The 14,001-nt window shown below is 42.2% G+C and overlaps 1 protein-coding gene across 1 annotated transcript in view; it reads right to left on the bottom strand.

Moving 5' to 3' along the window:
* Positions 1-517: 517 nt before the first annotated feature.
* LOC107657663 (14-3-3 protein beta/alpha-A-like) overlaps positions 518-14,001 on the bottom strand; it is a 17,668-nt gene continuing 4,184 nt past the window's right edge. Inside the window, exons 3-6 of the mRNA XM_016445826.1 lie at positions 5,361-5,484; positions 2,560-2,723; positions 2,336-2,431; positions 518-1,592 (exon numbers count right to left, since the gene is read on the bottom strand). Of these exons, the coding sequence (XP_016301312.1) occupies positions 1,533-1,592; positions 2,336-2,431; positions 2,560-2,723; positions 5,361-5,484 (444 nt within the window). The 3' untranslated portion in view covers positions 518-1,532. The remainder of the gene's footprint in view (positions 1,593-2,335; positions 2,432-2,559; positions 2,724-5,360; positions 5,485-14,001) is intronic.

The raw sequence follows: 14,001 nt of genomic DNA, 5'->3' as shown, positions 1-14,001 counted from the left end.
ATATATATACATACATACATACATATACATATATATAGTATATTAAACTGTCTTTCAAAAGTTTGGGGTCAGTGAGACTTGCTTCTTTAATGCATTTATTTGATAAAAAATACAGTAATATTGTGAAATATTGTTACAATATTCATATATATATGTTCACATATAATATGCAATATATGTATTTACTAGAAATAAAATCTTTTGTAACATTATATCTTTTATGTCACTTTGGATCAATTATTAATTTTTAAAAAGTTATTAAAATGTATTTAATTTGTGCTGAATAATAAAAAATAAAAAAAAACTGACCAAACTTTTGAACTGCAGTATTCCTTAAGTTTTCCCCTGATAACTATTTTTAGGTTAAATTATGATTTTAGGAAGCCAAGAATGCATTCCTCTGAAAGAGAATGCATTCCATCTGATTTACATGATTTTACGTATCCTAATATGGTAAAGACACATCACATTTTTATTAAATAAGAAGAAGAAGAAGAAGAAGAAAACACCAATAAAATCATTGTGTTAAATTATTTTTTAATCCACTTACATGAAATTACATATTTTCCCTCCAAATAACATTTATGCTTGGGTGTTCTGTATGAAAATTCCAGAGACATGACACAAAGCTAGCCAGCCCGACAGTACTCCCTTTCCTCCCCATATTAACTACTTCATAGCCACATGAAAATTAGGCAAGTATCAAAACAAATTAATGGAACAAGGGGGAAAAAATATATAAAAAATAAAAAACCATTTACTGGAAAACTAAATCACACCAGTATTTCCTACTGCTCTGCTTGTACAGTCATACGGTAACAGTATCAAGCTTATGTGCTCTTTGTTCTTAGGGTCCTCTATACCTCGTAATTAACAGGGAATAAGTAAATGTAATTTGCAGGGCACCAAATGCCTGGAATAAGAAACTTGAAAGTGACAATAAATGGAATGTAAGTTATTTTTTGGATGTGTGAGCGAGCAGGTGTGACGCTGCCGTTGCTTCTTTCCTAGCTAAAGACCAGAACTGCTATCCCCACCTCTACTTGAAGACAAGGGCTGTTATAATGCAGACGCTAAATTGCAGGTGTATATAATGACCATGACAAATGACTCCTTGACAGAAATTTACATACAGTATACGAATAACAAAAGGGTTTTTGCAAAAACTTGCAACTTTGCATGAGCTGAGAACTTGCCTCACCCACATTTCTTCCACACTAATGTGACAACCTAGAGCTCCCCACAGAGAAAACCAGGTTAACAGCAGACAAACCTCATCCCCTCCTGGTACCCTAACCTGGCTGCATCCCAACGGCCACCCTCCCCCTATTTAACCCCTCCCACCCACCTCCCGTTACACAAATCCTTACAAAAAAAACCCACAATGACAGGGAAGGAAGGAAGAAAGCAAGGAAGGCGCACGAGTAAAAGAACTAAAAGAGACAGAAGTTGATGATGAGGTGGTCTCAGTGTTGATGGTGAGCTGGAACGATGGCAGGTGAATAACAGGGGAATGACGGACAGAGCGAGACTCAGTTTTCCCGGCCCTCCTCGGTGTCCTCGCCATCACCCTGGTTATCTGAAGTCCACAGCTGCAAAACAGAGGACAGGGCACTAGTTAGACACTAATTGAGCAAGTTTCCTTAAAAAAAAAGAATGAATGCTAAGACACTTTCTTTTAAATTAGGGCTGTCAGATGAATAAAAAAAAACTGAATAAATGATACAAACTACTAATAAATCAGACTGCAACTTCCTACCAAAACAAATGTGCAAAGGTTAAGTGCTGGTTTAAAGGAATCCTGTTCTCAGCCTTAAAATTAATAAACTAATCTCGTGCAAACATGTATAATATGTCCAATAGAGTAAACGTGCACTTTGCCATCATGTATAGTTATGTTAATTTTACGTTTTTATAAATGTATGTTTTTGTACTGTCGCCACACAAAAAATATTGATGTGTAAAGTTTCAATAATCATTCTAACTCCACATCTACAAGTCCAAACCACATCTATAATAACACAGAAGAACAATATTGTTGGAATCAGAATGATTTATTCCAGCTGATGAATGATAAAAACACTGACAGCCAATTAGAATTCACTCAACTTTAGAGAGCTCCAGGATTTAAAGTGGCAAACGACATAACTCCAACACAAGCTTGAATGTTATCACCCGATGGTGTGGCCGCTAATATAGTTTTCATTATCTTTCTTAGTGTGAACGAGCCTTAAGCCTATCAGTGACCTATAGTCTACAAAAATGCATTTAATACCTGGACTAAATTAATGTGTTAAATTGTCTTAATTTAACCTGCTACTAAAGAGAAACTCACTGTCAAGTTGTCCCGCAGTAGCTGCATGATCAATGTGCTGTCTTTGTATGATTCTTCATTCAGTGAATCAAGCTCTGCAATGGCCTCATCAAAAGCCTAGGAGAAAAAGATCAACCAAAAACAAAATGGTTATGAGGATATTTTGAATTGACAATATAATTGTGGGTAACACTCTTATATCTTGTTCATTAGCCTGTGTGCATGTGGGTGTGTGTTAACCTTACCGTTTTGGCAAGCTTACAGGCCTGGTCGGGCGCGTTGAGAATCTCGTAATAAAATACGGAGAAATTGAGCGCAAGGCCCAGACGAATGGGGTGTGTGGGCTGCATCTCTGCCTTACTGATTTCAAAGGCATCCTTGTAGGCCTCCTGTGAATTGGCAATGATAGCTGGAGATACAAAGAGAAAAAGTGTGTGAATGTACTTGCATATTTTCAAGATTTAATAGTAATTAGACAACAGTGAGCTTAAAGAATAAACTGTGTAAAAGTTTATATTGTGTCTGAAATGGCTGCAACTGAAACTGAAGTATGAATTGAAATTTCAATTTAAACTTCACACTCTCGCATCTGTGCTAATGTAACGAATATTTGATCTTGAGCACAACTTGTGTGATATTGCTTTATTCTTTTCCTTTAACTTTGAATTAAGTAAAAACAAAAATAAATAACAAAAAGACAGAGAGAGAGAGAGAGAGAGAGAGAGAGAGAGAGAGAGAGAGAGAGATAGTCTTTTCAGCTGACATGAACAAACACTTCCTGCTGTAAACCAGTGAAATTACATTTTTCACTAGGGGGCGTTAAAGCACAAACTTTGCAGTTAGGACATTTTAGTTAGAAACTTTTCCACGACATTCTAATTTATTGAGATGCACCTGTATATAAGCTTTGCACTAGGCACTTTTAATCTTATATTTAAGGGAAAAAAAAGTGAAGAAAATATTAATTCAGAATTGAGCTATTCTGATCAACCAACCAAAGACAGAATTTAAAATTATAAAAATTATATTTATTTACAATGTACTATATATTACCTATTTAAATCATCACAAATAATTTTTTTTTGCCATTTTTAATAGTAGTGCCATCTTGACTGCAATCACCCACTGTAAAACGTTTTTCAGGTTATAAATAACGCTTTTTTAGAACCAATCCCTCTCTAGAAGTCAAGCCTCTGCCCTGCTTTCACTATGTGTCACCCATGACTTGACAGACAAGAAGAGCCACAACAGTTTCTTTATAAGGCCATTTCGGTTTTGATGGTACTCTGCTGCTAGTAGACACAAAGCTCTTAATAAACTTCAAGATCTTCAGAATGTGTTGCTAACAACTTAGCACTAGGTATAAGATTTTACACTGTCAGAATGATGTAGGGCCTTTCAGTTTGTTTCACTCAACACTATTGTACCAAGAGCACAGTGTGTACTAAGGATTTGTGCCAGATGGCGTCAGCGAGAGACAACCGAATCAATATAAAGGGAATTATATTCCATTTCCTTCTTAACAAGACGGAACAGGAATCGGACAAGCTGTGAAGCAGCACTGGAGCTCCACCCACACACAGGCTCTCATTCATTCAGTAAGGTGGGTGGACTCACATGTCTGCACCTGTTCCAATCAAGGAAGGAAATCAGACCACTAAACGTTTCCCCTGTAGACCTAAAGACCTTCCTTTTATTATTTTTTCTCTCTCTCTTTCCCATAACTGAATCCTAAAGCCACGCCCTGAGAGCTTGTCAACCTCCTGGCACAGGAAGGCTGCCGCAAGATTCTTCCTGTTATGCACACTGCGGCTCTGTTCCTTTCGGACTCTACCAAGACAGACAATGGAGAGCAAACCATTTCAAGGTTTATATAGTATCTGCTTTAAATAGAATCAGCCTGTGAACAAAGCAAGCTAATACGGTGTCTGGTAATATTGTAATTACTATCCAAAAAAGTTAGGGGTTGATAAGATTTACCTACACTACATTCAAAAGTCTGGGATCAGCAAGATTTTTTTTTTTTTTAAAGTCTTATGCTCACCAAGGCTATAATTTGATAAAAAATACAAAACTGTAATATTGTGAATATTTAGCTGAATTTTCAGAGGCTTCAGAAGTCTTCAGTGTCACATGCTCCTTCAGGAATCATTAAAAAAAAATCATGCTGATTTGCAGCTCAAAAACAGTTGTTTTTATTATCTTATAATAATTAATACAGTTGTGCTGCTTAGTATTTTTGTGGAAACCGTGAAACATTTTGTTCAGGATTCTTGGATGAACAAAGTTTAAAAGAACAGCATTTATTTGCTGTAACAAAGTAAAAGACTTAACTCACTTTTGATCAAATGAATGCATTCTTGGTGAATGAAAGTACTGAAAGTAAAATAAAAATAAAAAATCTAACCACAAACTTTCTGAGGCAAAAACATGGTCCATTTACTATTACATTTTTCACTGAGGGAGCCAAAAATTATGAATGGGCCACAACTGTTTAACACAACAAAAAACAGATCCTATTTAGAGATTTCCACCCCCTTACTTCCTCTCAAGCTTGGCTTCATGTCAACATTTTGCAGAAATGTTAAATTTTTAGCAGAAGTTAGTACGTTCATGTGCAGGTGGTGGAGACTAGTCACTACTGCAGCTTTGAGAGCCATGCAGCATTGTTCAAATTCCTACATGATTAACTAGCTTCGCAATCTGACATTGTTAACCGGATTTAATGATATTAGGAGCTCCAGGGGGTGCTAGACCACCATCTCAATCTGTCTAGTAAATTTAAATTGATTAAATTCACCTCAGAACTTTTAACATTTAATTAAACAAACAAACAAAAAAAGAATATATTTTGCTTGCAGTGAAAGTCAATGGACTCCAAAACAAATAATATTGGACCACAATGACTTTCAATTTTTGGACCAAAAAAAAAAGAAAAGAAGAAGAAAGTCATACAGGTTTGGAACAACCTGCAGGTTGAGTAAATTTTAATTTTTTGATTAACTTTCCCTTTAACATTAAGGATAGACTTAACAGAATGGCTTACAGCTTTTCTCCTCTCCCACAGCCACCTCTGCTAAGTAGCGATAGTAATCGCCTTTCATTTTCAGATAGAAGACTTTACTTTCAGCTGGGGTCGCCTTGGGGATAAGGTACTTGTCCAAAAGAACCTGCGACACACAGACAAAAGAGAAAAACCATATTAGCGGTTCGTCAAATGGTTTCACATCCTGGTTTCAGAGTGGTAGTAGGAAAGGGGGAAGTAGTCCAGAGTAGAACAAGAGTCAACAATAGTAAAGAAATGAACAGATGACAGAGAAAACTCGTTTGACAACATGCTGTTACAAAAATGGGCCCAGGTGAAACCATGAAACCTCTCATAGCAAAATGTGTCCAGTCCCGGGATGCCATTTACAGTAAACCAAAAAAAAAAAGACCCTTCACTTAGTCCCAACAATGTGGTTTCTAGAATTTCAGCATTCTAGGCGTTTTTAGACAATAACCTTGGATTGCCTTTAGGGATGACAGAGGCCCGACGGCTTGTGGCAGGACTGGAGTTTCACAGATGCTTCTGAGACTTTCTGTTGCAGGGAGGGAGGAAGGGGAGAATGGGGAAATTGACTATGCCGTGTGAGCTAGCGCTCGTGGAACTAGGTCATTGAGCTTGCTGGGCTTGTTCACAGCTCGACTGGCCTGATTGTAGCCACCCTGAACAGAACTACAGGGTCGTTATTGCAATACAAGCATCCTTAGCCTCTCCAATGACGCCCTAACAAACCACCTTAATGATGGAGGAAATCTTATTGGATCAAATTGATTTTGTCAAGGTCACTAATAAATAGGGAGCATATGTTTAAGGATCTCATTGGTCTGTGACCTTGATTATGTCAAAGGTCAAAACGACAGGACTGTTTAGGTGGAAAAGGTCTCCATAATCAGAGGAATCGTTTAGGCATTCCAATTAATTGAGTCATTTAACCTTGTTAAATCGCATGTCACTGATGAACCAATGACCTACTTGTGCTTTCAATAGTGGGGAGCAATGCATGGATTCAAATCACAATTCCATAATGTAGCTCTAAGCTGACAGATGCACAGTTATGGTTTTGCATAACCATCTGCTTCCCCATCATCTTTATCAAGTCGAGACATGTGGATGGGAGATCACAGCAGCTTGTGTCAGGTGAGCGGTTTTATCTGATGTTTTATTAATTTGATGTGTAGATAGTAGGGAAGCACCGATACCACTTTTTTCAGAACGAGTCCGATACCGATACTTTCATTTTCGGTACTCGCCGATACCGATACCTAGTGCTGGGCGGTATACCGGTTCATACTGAATACCGGTGTTTATTTTTGTTATGATATGAATTTTTAAAATATCGCAATACCAATGTATGTCGCTTAAACAACATTCGGAAAGCAACACTGTTTGAGAGTGGTCCCTTTTCACTGTTGCACTGTGGTGAGGGCACAGCTGTATGTGTTACTAAGTGAGAAAGTTCCAAAACTGAAGCTGTAGAACTGATAGAACATTATCTCGTCCACAATATGGCCTTTCGCACCGCGGGAACCTTTTCATAGTACCAGAACTAATTGTGGAACTACCCACTTTTTGGCGTGTTCGCACTGCCGGAACTGGGTGCTTTTTTAGTACCGGACTGCCTTTTTCGAGAACCAAATTAGCTCCTACTCCGGAGCAGGGTCTAACCAGCACAACTGGTACTAACCGTGACGTAAGTATGATTTAAAACGCCGTGTAAACATACTGTAAACATTGTAGAATAGGGCATTCTAAGTCAATATACTGCAGTATTTCCTCTCTCAATCAGTAGAAAATATGGTTAACACCCGGTCATGCATGAAAAAAAAATACCTTCATGTACCGTGAAACCGGTATAATTTGGAAAAATACCGTGATATACATTTTTGGTCATACCGCCCAGCACTACCGATACCTGTATTTTCACAGCATATGTAATTTTTTTTTAAATATTGGGTACAGAAAAAATTAATAAAAAATAATAATAATAATAATATGAATCATGTTAGTTGGCTTCATTTAGCAAACAGATATTACCTTCAGTTATTTCCACACTTAATTATACCTGTTAAAATGTATTGTATAAGCTTTTGTTACTTTCACTGTTCATTTTGATGGCGCATTAGCAGCCAGTTCGCGCAAAATCGTCCCAGTACTTTAGTACTGTACATTTAGTTCTGGAACTAAAGCGGTGCGAAAGGCCCTATTGACCGCCACAAATATCCACCGCCCCCTGCCATCCTGCCATAGCACTAGATTTAGCAGCTTTCAGACCCTTTTAGCGGCTTTTTTCCATAGAATATTCATACTGACAAACCTAGCGACTTTTTTGGATAACCTACAGAAGAGTCAAGTTTTAAATAGGAAAAATTTTGAAACTCTTTGGTCATTTTTTAGCGAGATGCTAACGGTCTAATCAGATTCAATGATCTATGCTAAGCTGCAGCTAAAAGTGCTACCGCCAGACCCGGAGATCAGCTGAATGGATTAGAAAACGGTAAAACTCGACTGTTTAACTCTAGGGGAGTTGGAAAATGAGCTTATTTTCAAAAAAAGTGGAGTGTTCCTTTAATTATACCTGTTAAAATGTATTTGTGGCGAGGGGGGCGTGGTTCAGCGAGGTCTGCAGCGGAAGAGAGAGTTGGGAGACGAGCGGTGAGTAAGTGGGTCAAATGCAAATGACGAACACCTGTGTCTGGTTCCAGTAATTGGCATGGAGAGACCGCATAAAAGGCCCAGGAAAGAGCTGTGAGGCAGAGAGACTGACTGCTGACTGGGGAGAGACTGTGCCTGCCCTGCGATGGTGATTGTGCCTCTGCAATTGTGCTATATTGAGCGCTGGTAGCGCGTCAAGTGCAAAATGATGAACACCTGTGTCTCATTGCAGTAATTAGCCTGGAGAGACCGGATAAAAGGCAGACTGGAGAACGTGGTGGGGAGAGAGAGACTGGGACTCGTGGCCATCCCTTAGCCGGAGGAGGAGAACCGACTGAACTGAGTTTATGCCCTGGGCAGATTGAGAATGCGCTGGAAGCGCCCCGTTTGTGTTTTGTTGAACTTTAAGTAAAGAAATAAAAGAGCCACGAGTCTCCAAACCGCCTACCTGAGTCACTTCCTTCTTCCCACTACGAACGTTGTTACACTGGTGCCGAAACCCAGGAAGGAAGCAGGAGAGCCGCCGCCGTCATGCAAACTCCGACAAGTACGCCATTTGCGGATGTCATTTCATCCCTCGCGGTCCTCCATCAAGAGCAACATCAGGCGTAACTGGCCATGAGGACTGATCAGGAGTGACGCTTCCAGGTCATCGTCCAGGCGCAACAGGAGGACCCATCGACAGTCAACCTCTCCAACCTGCTCGTCCGCTTTCCTATTCATACTTTGCGATTATAAAAGACCGGTTGTATCGAGTGACGCAAGACGCTCAGACAAAGGAAGATACAACACAGCTGTTAGTACCAAAAAGCCGTCGGGAAATGCTTTTCCAGGCGGCTCATTGTAATCCCATGGCTGGACATTTAGGTCAAACAACAAAACTAAATCGTCTCATGGCCCATTTCTTTTGGCCGGGCATTCACGAGAACGTGCGCAGGTGGTGCGCGTCTTGTCGTGAATGTCAGCTGGTAAATCCACCGGCCTCCCCAAAAGCACCTTTGCACCCTCTTCCTCTAATGCAGGCCCCCTTTGAAAGAATTGGTATGGACCTCATCGGGCCATTAGAGCGATCGGCACGTGGGCAGCAGGATGACCCCGAAGCCTTCCTGGATCTGGTCGAGAAAACAGCGGAAGCCGGTGGGTGGCCACGAGAGCAATGGCCGGTGCGCCTGATACCCCTATTATCGGGGGAAGCGCAGGTGGCTGTTCAGCAACTGCCCGTGCGGAACGTCCTGGTCTTTGACGATCTCAAATGGGCCATCATCCAGCAGGTCGGCCGAAGCCCGGAGCAACATCGCCAGCGATTCCGTTCGCTGGACGTGGGCACAGGTCCTCCGCGAGTCCCGCCCCGAGGGCGGGGTGGGGCCGGACTGGAGTATGCTACTGGCCCGAGAGCTCCACCCAGGGGGGCGGGGCTGACCATGGCTGGGACCGATGCCGCGTCGGGTTCCCCGGTCTCTCCATGCCAATCATTTGACCCACTACCTGCCACTAGGGCGGCGGGAAGGTCTGGGCCGGCCTGTGGGTGTTGCGGGGACCCGGACCATTTTATTGACAGGTGTCCAATGATGGAGGTGGGGACAATGATCCGGGTCCCGGACGCCCCGCAGGCTGCCCCCGGTCAGGCTGGCTGGTACCAAATACCTCTGAGTATTAAGGGGGGTACCTATCAGGCTCTGGTGGATTCGGGATGTAACCAAACCTCTATTCATCAAAGCCTGATTCAATCCGAGGTATTGGATACAGGCCGCTTGGTTCAGGTACGATGTGCGCACGGGGACGTGGTGGAATATCCTTTAATAAATTGAATATCCTTCAATTTAGGGGACAAAATCATAGTGTGGAGGTCGCAGTTAACCCGCACCTCCGACATCCGCTAATTCTGGGTACGAATTGGCCTGCTTTTAAGGAATTATTGGGATGCTTGTGCGCGGATGTCTCTTGGGAAAAGGAAAAGCAGGGACGGGAGGCGCTCGTGCAGGTGGGAGAGGCTGAACTGGGGCCACTGAGATCTGTACCAGGGGAACGGAGTGAAATCGAGAGGCTGATCCTCTCAGGACGCGATGATTTTCCTCTGGAGCAGTCTCAGGACGAATCATTGAAACATGCTTTTGAACAGGTCCGTTATATCGACAGTCGACCTCTCCAACCTGCTCGTCCGCTTTCCTATCCATATTTTGTGATTATAAAAGACCGGTTGTATCGAGTGACCCAAGACGCTCAGACAAAGGAAGATACAACACAGCTGTTAGTACCAAAAAGCCGTCGGGAAATGCTTTTCCAGGCGGCTCCCCAAAAGCGCCATTGCGCCCCTACCGCTAATGCAGGTCCCCTTCGAAAGAATTGGGATGGACCTCATCGGGCCATTAGAGCGATCCGCAAGAGGGCATCGTTTTGCATTAGTGCTGGTAGACTATGCAACACGATATCCTGAGGCAGTGGCGCTCCGCAGCATCTCCGCCAAGAGTGTTGCGGACGCACTGTTTCAATTAATCTCCCGAGTGGGGATCCCGAAAGAGATCCTCACTGACCAAGGCACGGCGTTTATGTCACGTACATTACGCGAACTGTACGAATTATTGGGCATTAAGTCGATTCGCACCAGTGTCTATCACCCACAAACGGACGGGCTGGTGGAACGATTTAATCGCACGTTGAAAACCATGATTCGGAAGTTCGTTCACGAGGACGCCAAAAATTGGGATAAATGGCTGGAACCCCTCTTGTTCGCTGTGCGGGAGGTCCCGCAAGCCTCCACGGGGTTTTCCCCCTTCGAGCTTCTTTATGGACGTCAGCCCCGGGGGGTTTTAGACGTCCTGAAAGAAACTTGGGAGGACGGACCTTCTCAAAGTAAGAATGAAATTCAGTATGTAATGGACCTGAGAACAAAACTCCATACATTGGGGCGGCTATCTATGGAGAATTTGTTACAGGCCCAGGACAACAAAGCCGGCTGTACAACAGGGGAACCCGCTTACGAAAATTTGCACCGGGAGAGAAAGTACTTGTATTACTCCCAACTTCGAGTTTCTGTGTCGAAATTCGACACGTATCCAATGCCGCGGATTGACGAGTTGCTGGACCGGCTGGGCGCAGCTCGTTTTTATTCGACACTGGATTTAACAAAAGGATATTGGCAGATCCCCTTATCGCCGGTATCTAAGGAAAAAACAGCCTTCACAACGCCGTTTGGATTACACCAATTCGTTACGCTTCCGTTCGGGTTGTTCAGGGCGCCGGCCACTTTTCAGCGTCTTATGGACCGTATTCTCCGGCCCCATGCTGCATATGCCGCTGCCTATTTAGATGACATCGTCATCTATAGCAATGACTGGCAGCGTCATATGGAGCATGTGAGGGCTGTTCTGAGAGCGCTGAGAGTGGCCCAGCGAGGTCTGCAGCGGGAGAGAGAGTTGGGAGACGAGCGGTGAGTAAGTGGGTCAAATGCAAATGACGAACACCTGTGTCTGGTTCCAGTAATTGGCGTGGAGAGACCGCATAAAGAGGCCCAGGAAAGAGCTGTGAGGCAGAGAAAGACTGACTGCTGACTGGGGAGAGACTGTGCCTGCTCTGGAGAGCCCTGCGATGGTGATTGTGATTGTGCCTGTGCAATTGTGCTATATTGAGCGCTGGTAGCGCGACGTTCTGTTTTACTTTGTTTGAAGCTGAATAAAAACCCCAGCAGCAGTCAAGCCGACCCCCGTCCTCTTCCTTCTCAAGACATTGACTTTGTTACAGTATTGTATAAGCTTTTGTTCCTTTCACTGTTTACTTTAATGGCGCATTAGAGCTGCTCCATTGCAGCAGCTCAAGACTGTAATCACAAAACATTTTCATAAAATAATGCAGGGAACCACTCGTTATACATTATACGAGTGCACGCATACTATTTTGGTGATGTAATTTGCGTCAAGCGCAGTGTACACGGACCCTCGCGTACGAGTAAAAACCGAAGTATACTTTGGCCTTAAAGCAAGCTAAACATGCGCAGCGCGCACACGTTTGCATTGGTGCAGAATAAGAGAGACACTTATAGCCCAGCGCATTTCACAGTCTGCTAGTTTCACTTCTGCTTTAAATAAAGTTGTGTATGCTTGATGTTTAAAATAAATGTTGTTTATAGTGAACGCCCCTATAATTTTTGTTTGTTTTATATTTACGATTTAGTTTTAATCCAAATGCATGCACTAATGGAGTGAACAACAATCGAGATCATGCAACAGAAGTGTGCGTTCTCGGACTCTCTCTCTCGCTCTCCTTACCGTCAAATAACTTTAGTAACTTGTGCATTGTTTTAGTTACTTGCTTTTGACATATCCGCCCGAACTACAAACTTTACAGTGATGTCTGTGAGACATTCACTCGACAAGATCGCGCATCTGTGCTGCCGCACGCTCAATCCAGTCAGCGCGCTCTGCTTATCAGCTCGCGCACATCCACTATACAGGAGTGAATATTGAATGTTTAACATTATATTAATTACTTACATGTACTTCATAGACATTCTTAATCTCTAATAACTCCATTCTACTCTATTGTTCTGTTTTCAGTGTTTCTTTTTCTGGACACAGCTCTGTTCACACGCTGTGTGGTATCGGCTTTTGGTATCGGGGCATTTTTACGAGTACGAGTACAGGAGCACAGTATCGGGCCCGATACCGATACCAGTATCGGTACATCCCTAGTAGATAGTGATAATAAAGTGTGACTTGCCAATTGCCACTCACCTCCTCTTCCATATTAAATGAGACAATATAAAGCTATATTACTGTATAGTATACTGTATAATGCAGTCACATTAGCAACATTTTTGGTGAAATTTTGTGGGCAAAAAAAGGTCCATTGTCTATTGTTAATAGTGTAGTGATGTATGAAGCACAGCTCACAGAGTAGTCACTTTCAAATCAAGCAGTTTTCTGCATCCATGTGACTGTTGTTGTAAAATTTGTGTGGGGAAACCTTTCACCTTCACATGAAATCACCAATTGCATGGATTCCTACTGAAATGACTGAAGTTTGCCAAAAAACAGAAACAAAACACCAAGCTATGGTAAATATGGCCGCACCATAACTATCAGACAAGCAAATCATTTCTTAATGTACTACATAAAGAAATGCAACAGAAAAACAGTTTATGACAGGAAATGAAAAAGTAATTAGAGCAATAAACAAGTCATAATTTAAACATTTTAGCTCTGACAACATCTGCCCATCCAATGGTAACTTCTCTGAAATGGTTAAGGTGGTCTCTGGAACAGGCGTTAGGTGTCCTAAGCAGGCACGACACTTAGTGACAACAATCTGTCTGTCACTTCATTTTTATTAAACCAAAATCCCATCCTCATGTTTATTAAACATGGAAAAGAAAGGACAGAACTAGGCATGGGCCGATTACCGGTTTCAAGGTATACTGTGATTTGAAAATGTCACGGTTTCAAAACAAGCTAATATTTTCCGTTATACCGTTCCTGCGGTATGCGCTGTTTTTCATGTCTCCTCAAAGACTGAAAGTGTAGGAATCCCTCAGGTTGAGTGCAGTGTAGAGAGTAACATGACCCTCCTCCTCCTGTTGGTGCGAGCGAGCGGTCAGTCACGTGTGTACTGTGTAGGATGGCCAAACTAAGGAGCTTCCCCTGGAACGTACGAGATCAGCAACCGGCCGTTTTTTGTCTTATTGCAAGCAACTCGTCTCTGTTCTGGACTTGCACAAACTGCGTTGCAATGCAATAGTTTTCCAAAATGTCATTTATGTGAAAATATGAAGTCTGTAAACGCCCGTTAACACAGGCCAGAGATGTTGAAGATAGGGATGTAACGATTAACCGCGAGCCGGTTGAAAATCGATTCAAATATGTGACGATTTAAATCGGTTGAGATGCTAAACAAATCGCGATTCATTTAGGGGTAGGAGTTTATATGATGTATGTCTGAGGGGAACTTACTGTCTTTAGAAAAGTTTAGATGGTATTTTTTCTTTTCCTCTTGCCTC

This window comes from Sinocyclocheilus anshuiensis, unplaced genomic scaffold (assembly GCF_001515605.1).
Source record: "Sinocyclocheilus anshuiensis isolate Anshui unplaced genomic scaffold, SAMN03320099.WGS_v1.1 scaffold43, whole genome shotgun sequence".
Taxonomy (NCBI): Eukaryota; Metazoa; Chordata; class Actinopteri; order Cypriniformes; family Cyprinidae; genus Sinocyclocheilus; species Sinocyclocheilus anshuiensis.
This window is presented reverse-complemented; position numbering and strand designations above follow the sequence as displayed.